This window comes from Melospiza georgiana, chromosome W (genome assembly GCF_028018845.1).
Source record: "Melospiza georgiana isolate bMelGeo1 chromosome W, bMelGeo1.pri, whole genome shotgun sequence".
NCBI classification, from domain to species: Eukaryota; Metazoa; Chordata; class Aves; order Passeriformes; family Passerellidae; genus Melospiza; species Melospiza georgiana.
In genome coordinates, this window is record NC_080464.1 from 8,943,602 (window position 1) to 8,952,319 (window position 8,718).

General features: G+C 42.9%; 1 protein-coding gene across 2 annotated transcripts; it reads left to right on the forward strand.

The window, feature by feature from the left end:
* The first annotated feature begins 454 nt into the window (after positions 1 to 454).
* Positions 455 to 7,380, forward strand: LOC131095405 (ATP synthase subunit alpha, mitochondrial-like). 2 transcript variants are annotated; one of them, XM_058043099.1, is made up of 12 exons: positions 455 to 514; positions 1,577 to 1,655; positions 2,727 to 2,896; positions 3,664 to 3,837; positions 3,915 to 4,081; positions 4,226 to 4,374; positions 5,018 to 5,169; positions 5,300 to 5,524; positions 5,630 to 5,737; positions 6,274 to 6,418; positions 6,645 to 6,795; positions 7,175 to 7,380. In XM_058043099.1, exons 1-12 carry the CDS (start codon positions 455 to 457, stop codon positions 7,254 to 7,256), a joined length of 1,662 nt encoding a protein of 553 aa, XP_057899082.1. In that variant the 3' UTR covers positions 7,257 to 7,380. The 2 variants fall into 2 exon arrangements, with proteins under 2 accessions (XP_057899082.1, XP_057899083.1); XM_058043100.1 differs by having other exon boundaries at positions 3,664 to 3,771.
* Positions 7,381 to 8,718: the final 1,338 nt, after the last annotated feature.

An 8,718-nucleotide genomic window follows, 5' to 3' on the forward strand; every position in this document is an offset into this window, starting at 1 on the left:
CGTTTTTCACACAGAGCCTAGGCGAGATGCCAGCGCTTCTCTACCACAGTTTTCTTCTACTACGCAGCTGCTACATTGAGACGGGCGGTCAGGAGTGCAAGCACTCACAGCTCGCATAAAGGGGTGGTGAGGTCACTGCCCCAACTACCCCCTGCCCTGCCGCCACTCTCCGCCTTTTCCGCCCGCCGAGGGACATTTCAAGGGCGCATATATATATAAAAGTATGCATCTGTTCCCCCATCGCTTAGAGGCGCGAAAGGTAAAAGACGCCGGGACACTTGAGAAGACCGGCGGGGGAAGCAATTCCCGGCCTCGCCCCGCTCCACCTCCTGGGCAGGGATCGTCGTAATAAGAGGCGGAGCGAGCTACCGCCATTTTGGCCTGGTAGTAGTTGCTTGTGTCTTGTCTTCTGTCTGTTTCGGTCTTGCCTGAAGGAGTTGTTGCTGCTGTCGTCATGTTCTCCACCAGCGTGGCTGCCTCTCTTGCCCGCTCCCTGCCTCGGCAGGCCGGCCTGGTGAGCGCATTCTCCCCTCCCTGCAGTGAGCGAAGGTGGTGGGTGGGAGGCGGCCGCCGCCGCCTCCATCTTGGAGGCAGCGGTGACTTTGAGAGGTTGCGGCCTCCCGCTCTCGGGAGTTTGGGATGGGGGGCTCGCCTTAGCACTGGGTGTCAGCGGGGCCAGACCTACTGCTGAGAGAGCGAGGGTGCCCTTGCTTGGGAGGTGGAGGCGGGGGAGGGGGGGCCGGGGGGGGTGTCTAGGGGACAGCCTGTCCTTCCCCGGTGATGTCGCTTGGTGCTATTGGGGTTCAGTCTGAAAGCTGCCCGATCCCAATCAAGGTGAGGGATTTGCACTGCCAAACTTTGCCAGGTAGTGGGTTTCCCCCCCCAACCCCGTGTTGGTAGGGAGGAGTGAGGATGTGAAGATCTGTCCCGACCTGTTCCCCCTGGTGTCCCTTGAGAAAGTGAACGGAGGAGACGCCTGCCCAGGCGTTCAGAGGAATAGCATTAACGGTGCCTGGAACGGCACTGGGAGCTTTACTTAGGACATAAGATTATAAGATTTTATTGCATTTGTTATCACAGATTTATTTTGGTTTTTTGGTCGTTATTTTTGCTCTCGTCTATGTTCTAGCCATACCAGCAATTCTGCCGATAATTTTTTTTTTAGGAAGGCCAACCCTTAGAAGACACAGTATTATTTCTCTCTTGTGGAGAACCGTGAGGGTTGTGGTGATTTCTTTCTGCCCCAAGCATTTGGTGTTCAGCACAAAGTTGGCAAGCGAGAAGGAGGTGTTGCTTTGGGATCTGCTGTGGTACTGTGGTGGTGACAGCAGTGTAATGCAGAAAAATGTGGCAAATAACTTAGAGCAATCTCTTTTACCAGCTGTCCTTGCTTAGAAGTGCTGGATTTGGTTCCATAATTAAAACTTGTGATTGGAGTGCTGTGGAGCTAAACTCAAAACTGAGAGACATTAAATTTATAAGCTCATGATCAAAAATGTCACAGTATTATCTTTCAACCTTTTTTTTTTAATGAATGAGGAAATTTTACTGTTACTGAAGCAATTACTTGTTTTAGATTTCCAGAAACACCCTTGGTGCAGCATTTGTTGCTACAAGAAACCTCCATGCCTCCAAAACATGCTTTCAGAAAACTGGTGAGTCTGAGGAAGTTCTTCATGTAACAGTGTGGTTTAAGAACTTGGTCTATCAGACTAAAAGGAAATTTGAATATGGTGCATGTATCAGTTGACAGAATGCTTGAGGACATTTATGTACTGACAGTATTTAACTGAACTTTTGCATAGTCACATCCAGCAGACTTCACTTTAATAACTCTTTAGATTATGCCCAAACCAAGGAGATGTCACATGTCCGTTTACACAGTTTGCCTGCTTTGTGAGGATTCCATTCAGAATTATTTTATTCTGATATTCAGAACTCCTGCAGAATTATTTGGGAAAATAAAAAGCCTCAAGTTCTACTTTTCTGTCTTGTTTGTAAAAGTATGAAGGAACAGATGACTCCCAGACCTGCCAGTGTTTTATCCTTTAGCATAGCTTTTTGCTGCCAGCATTTTGGTGTTTAGAGAAAACAGTGGCCTTGCACAGCTGTGTTTTTGATAGTGGTTCATATACAATTTTCAAAGTGGCTTGGGGTTATTAAATGTATTAGGAAATAAAAATTTCACAATTTTATTTACTGTTTCCTGGCTGGAGAAATAAAGAGTTGTTGGAGGTACACTGCCAAACAAGTTTGAAGAATATGGGGAATACATTTTTACAGCTTATATTGAACAATTTGCTTCTTAAATGTATCAAGTTCCTTTAAATATATTTGGATCTTGGATTGCAGATCACAGGGTGTTTGATGCCTCCAGTTTAAGTAGCCTCTCTGCAAGTGGAGTGACAATGTCTGTTCTTAGCCTCTGACTAATTATTTAATTTCTTTTTAGAGCAAGAGATTGTTAATAGTGTAAGATGTGAAGGAAACTGGTAACTAAACAGTCATCAGTGTTTTAATTGGAGCTGTCATGTAATGATGTGTTGAAGCTGCTTTTCTTAGCTGGGAATACAGAAGCTGTTATTTATCTTATGCATCTAGCATGTTGCTTGCTAGACTTCGTGATATACCAGAGAGAGCACCTTGGCCTGTGAATTCAAGACAAGCTTACTGAATTCATATCTTGCCTTAATGTGCTAAGTCAGGTGTGAAATGTCTCTTTCCAGGTACTGCTGAGGTATCCTCTATTCTTGAGGAACGTATTTTGGGAGCTGACACCTCTGCTGAACTTGAGGAGACTGGCCGTGTGCTCTCAATTGGTGATGGTATTGCCCGTGTGTATGGCCTAAGAAATGTCCAAGCAGAAGAAATGGTTGAATTCTCTTCTGGATTGAAGGTAAGCTTTCACTAAAGCAGTTTGTTTAGCCTAGAAATATATTTTTTTAAAAAATAAAGACTTTAAAAGGAGAATGAGACTGTTCTTGGAGGTACCCATGTGAACCTCTTGCAAACTTAATTTCACCTTTAATAAGTAGTAACTAATGTAATGCTACAAAAAGCAAATATTCTTTGAATTCATAACACTTTGCTTTCAGCATCTGGTTCTTGGCTAACACTTAAATTTTGTGTGTCTTTATCTAGGAAGTAGAAGAACTAATCTTCTATTGGATTTTGTTTTCTTTTGTTTCATGCTGGCTTTTTTGTTTACTGTTGAATAACAGCCTTGTTTTATATTAGAATAAAAAAGCTGTCTGACTATTCTGAGAGTACTGCAACAGCTCTTATAATTTTTATAACCTAACTCGCCTTGGCCAGAGAAATAAGCTAGCATTTTTCCCTCATACAATTCCTAGGCAAGAGATAAATGTTGTATTTGAATCCTGCTTATCCTTTCTGTTCTTTTTAGAGAGATAAATGACAATGCTAGGCTGCTGCAGTATAATTATGTGGTAAGTTGAAGGCTTAGGCAGGCAGGTTCTCTAACCAATATGGAAATAGATGCATTGTTCATAAAAGCAACACATTGACTATTGTTACAAATAAGATTGAGGTAGATTATGTGGCATACTCTACACTGTAGAATGATCACGTTGATATTAAACTGTGATAGTTTTTGTAGATGTTGGTATGGGTTTTCTCAGGATAATGTGACCTTTGTCCTAGGGTATGTCCTTGAATTTGGAGCCCGACAACGTTGGTGTTGTTGTGTTTGGTAATGACAGACTGATCAAGGAGGGGGATGTTGTGAAGAGGACTGGTGCCATTGTGGATGTTCCAGTTGGGGAAGAGCTGCTGGGCCGTGTTGTAGATGCCCTGGGTAATCCAATTGATGGGAAGGTAAGTGTAACTAGGTGCTTACTACCTCTGCTTGTATCTATGTGATACAGACTGCAACAGTTTTTCTTCTTTTTAAGGGTTCTGTTGCATCTAAGATGCGTAGGAGAGTTGGCTTAAAGGCCCCTGGGATAATTCCCAGAATCTCTGTGCGTGAACCTATGCAGACTGGGATTAAGGCTGTAGACAGCTTGGTGCCAATCGGTCGTGGCCAGCGTGAACTGATAATTGGTGACAGGCAGACCGGGTAAGTTAAATGGCCAAGCCAAAAAAGTTTCCTTTAAGAGAGATTTGAGTGCAGTGTGCACCAATGTACAGAACTGAATACAAAACTGTGTAGAGGTTGGGAGAACTGCAGGCAGCTTAACTTACCAACCTCTGTGTTACCCAGGAAAACTTCAATTGCAATTGACACAATAATCAACCAGAAACGTTTTAATGATGGGACAGATGAGAAGAAGAAGCTGTACTGTATCTATGTTGCAATTGGCCAGAAGAGATCTACTGTTGCTCAGCTGGTGAAGAGGCTCACTGATGCAGGTACAGATTTTTGAAGGTGGTTGAGCCTAGTAACTAGTAACATCCTGTTCTCATTATAATGCTGAATACTGCTGTGACCTCTCCTAGCTGCAAGTATAGACAGAATTCCTTTTTTGATTAAATGAATGAACTACTTTTGTGGACAAGAAATCTTTCTAGGTATCTGGGGGGAAAACAACCCCCTATTTTTGCTACATTGCATTAGAAGACTATTTTGAGGTCCCAAAACTGCTGAGTTTTTTCTGGAAAAGTCAGCCGATTTTTTTTTTTTTTTTTCCTAGCGGAGTTGAGAGGTTCCTCTTGGCAGGCCTGGTGACAAGCTATGGCCTACAAGTATTTATATGGACTTGATGTGTTTCATATGCATGTAAGTGTGAATGGCAGTTAAAAATTTAAGTGGAGAGACTTGACTGCCCAAACATAAAGGATTAAATAGTAGCATCTTTTCAGGAACAGTTAACCAAGGCTGCATATGTAATAGGGCAACAAACATGTTAATTTAGTACAGTGGGCTTTCCTGTAACAATTTAGTGGTGCTGCCTGGGCTTGCCTTAGCAACTTATTTCACATGTTTGTTGCATTTGCTGATTACAAGCATGGTGAGGTAATATACTCAGTGGTGTGTTTATCCAATTCTTTACAGATGCCATGAAGTACACTATTGTGGTGTCTGCCACAGCATCTGATGCAGCACCCCTTCAGTATCTGGCTCCCTATTCAGGCTGCTCCATGGGTGAATACTTCAGAGACAATGGAAAACATGCGTTAATCATCTATGATGACTTGTCCAAGCAGGTCAGGAAACATTGTTTATAGGCCTCATAGTCTAACACTGGTGTTTATAGCTGTAACATCACCTCAAGTTTAGAAATCCAAAATGTTAAATGAGCTTCTGAGGTCTGAAAGCTTTCTTTATACCATGCAGGCTGTTGCCTATCGTCAGATGTCTCTGCTGCTGCGTCGTCCACCTGGCCGTGAAGCCTACCCAGGTGATGTGTTCTACCTGCACTCTCGACTGCTGGAAAGAGCAGCCAAAATGAATGACTCCTTTGGAGGCGGCTCTCTGACCGCCTTGCCTGTCATTGAAACTCAGGCTGGTGATGTGTCTGCTTACATTCCAACCAATGTCATTTCCATCACTGATGGACAGGTAGGACTTCACATCCCAGTGCACATCTTTGTTATTTACTGCCAGCTCTCTGAGGAGGCTTCCAGGCTTCTGACCAAGATAATAAAACAATTCTCTCTCTTACAGATTTTCTTGGAAACGGAGTTGTTCTACAAAGGTATCCGTCCAGCCATCAATGTTGGTCTGTCTGTGTCCCGTGTAGGCTCTGCTGCTCAGACCAGGGCTATGAAGCAGGTAAGCATGAAACTACTGCTTCTCTTGCTAGAGATGAGTAGTGTGTAGGCCTTCCAACCCATTTCACTCTAAAGAGCTGTGACTAGAGAGGGGATAAAGCTTTGGATTCCTTAGTGTTATGAAACTATAAAAGAACAAACTTTGGGGATCTCTTTGATATTTTCATTACTTGTTAAATGAGATGGGGGAGAAAGGAAAATAGTATCTGCATAAAGATGTCGGGTTATGTTTCTGTATGCTGAGCTGGGTACTGATCTAACTAGAAATAGAGAATGCTCTCTTAACCCTGTGCTTTTAGTCCATATATGGAATTAGAGGTTTAATATCAATGGTTACTGTTTTAGGGAGGCATGCTTATATTAAAAATTGGGATATTTAAAAATGCAAATAATCATCTGTCAGAATCTTGAGATTCACTTTTCTGGAATAGAAAGTAAATCTGTCTTATGACAACTGTCATCTGAAGATAACCTGCAAACTCCTAGATACCTTTACAAGGTGATCAAACTCAGTCTCATCTGTATCTTGTGTTGTAGGTGGCAGGTACCATGAAGCTGGAATTGGCTCAGTATCGTGAAGTAGCTGCCTTTGCCCAGTTTGGCTCTGATCTGGATGCTGCTACACAACAGCTGCTGAACCGTGGTGTACGTCTGACAGAGCTTCTCAAACAAGGACAGTATGGTGAGTGTCTTGAACTTAAAAAGTCTGCATTTCGCATTAGTCTCTTGTGCTAACAAGATTGGTCTTTGTGGCAGCATTTACCATGTCCATTCTGTGCACATGGTCAATGCAGACTTGCTTGAACCATGTTGTATATATGCAGTTGATCTTCAAAGGAAGGACTGCATAGTACTGGTGTGTCCTGATGTGAGAGTTACTGGTGGCATGAGTGCTCTCTTTTCTGCAGTTCCCATGGCTATCGAGGAACAGGTTGCAGTCATCTATGCTGGTGTAAGAGGTCACTTGGACAAGCTGGAGCCCAGCAAAATTACTAAATTTGAGAGTGCTTTCCTAGCTCATGTACTGAGCCAGCACCAGGCCCTCCTATCCACAATCAGGTATGATTTATCCTGTTTCATCCCAAGGATATTGATTTGATGGCTGGAGTGCAGATAATGGTCCCTGTACTGTTAATTTAGTGTATCCCAGAACATCAGGCCTTAAGCTGCCCGTACCGGAACTGGAAATTAAATCAGCCTTCCAGTTGTCCAGAGCACATCTTCATGACTTTAGTTCTTAGGAAATCCAGTTGATGCTTAAAATGGAGAAGGGGTCTTATGTTAGTAGTACAAATTAATGCATCAAACAGAAATGTTTTAATTCATCTACTAATTTTGTTAGAAACTGGAAGGTTTGCTGTGAAGCCTTTTTCTTTGTCTTAGGGATTGACCATCTATCTATTTCTGTGTCAGAAGTTTAACTAAACTCTTTCAACAGGACTGAAGGGAAGATCTCTGACCAGACAGAAGCTAAGTTGAAGGAAATAGTCACAAGTTTCCTGGCTACTTTTGAGGCATAAACATAAAACTGTTCAAACAGACCAGGCTCTTGTGATCCAGTGCTCCAGTTCAGTCAAAGATTTGAAAGTATGTGCAACTTGAATGTACAGATCTCAATGACAATAAAAGTTCCTATGTAAAAAGGCTTGTATATTCTGATTGCCTTCTGGCTAGCTGCTTTCACCTTTAAAACTGTGGAGGACTCCCTGTGACATGTGCTTGCTTAAAAGAACTCTGAAAAATTGGGGGCATCTTAACTCCCCAGCTGGATCAAACTCCCCTTACATGAATGAGGAGGTGTAGTGGTTAGTTTCTGGAGCTATGACCACAGTTCTCATTGTGACAGCTGAGGATTGCTCTTGCAGTTTTCATACTTTTTGCCAGACAGCTGATCTCTGAGAAAGGCATTCAGCTGGGGAAACAAGTTATGTTGTCTTGTCATGGGTGGTAACTAGTTGGACCTCACAGGAATCTCTGACAGCCTGATACTGTTACAGAGTATTTCTTAGAATTGCTGTCAAACCTATCCTGGGGCCTGGCTTTTGCAAGATGGGTTCTCTCAGAACTGAGGTCCTTGTGTCTCAGGACAACTGTAGTTGATTCTAATTCTGTCAGTAAACTGTCAGCAATTATTAGTGGGCAGGAGGGAGGTTATAATACCAGAACATTGCTTTAATTTCCCAACTTCTGCATGCCATGTGAGGCATTAGATTCCAGTGTTAGACCTATCTGGGATGTAGAAAAGTTAAAAGTTGCTCTGCTTTGTATGGTGTATTCAACTTCACCTGGTACATTGGAGCTTGGTCCTTAATCCTTGGTGAGCTTTTGTACTGCAGTTACCGGTGATCAAGACTGCTCTTGAGGCTGTTCACTCTGTTCCCAGGTAACTTCCTTCACAGGAGCATCTTGCCTCCCAGTTTGAACCTGCTGTGTTATAAGCTGCTAGAAGCATTCTCACTCAGTTCCAGGCTAACAATCTGCTCTGTTGTACTGGGTCTGACTGAGGTAAAGTTCACAGCTGTCACCGACATCTTTTCATAAAAATCCTTTCTTTAGGATTTTTCCTCCTTCTGAGAACTGTGGCCTCAGCAACAAAATGTAAACAATGGTTATCTGCTGCTGTGGAATGCAACAGGTGGATACGTGATTGGTCTCGGGTGGATGTTTGGATTTACTGACCACTCACGGCAGAGCTGGGTCTCACTCTCTGCTGAGACACAGCCCTTTGTTATTCATTCCTTTTCTATTCTTAGCTTAGCTAGCCTTCTGAGAACTTTCTTTCTATTTCTTTTTAGTATAGTCATAATGTAATATATATATAATAAAATAATAAATCAAGCCTTCTGAACATGAGGTCAACATTCTCATCTCTCTCTTCATCCTGCAACCCTTGTGGCCACTGTGACACACAACCCTCACAGTGCTGCGCTTTGCATTAGTAGCTGGAAGGGTGTTGGTAACAGGCCAGTGTTTTGGCTACTG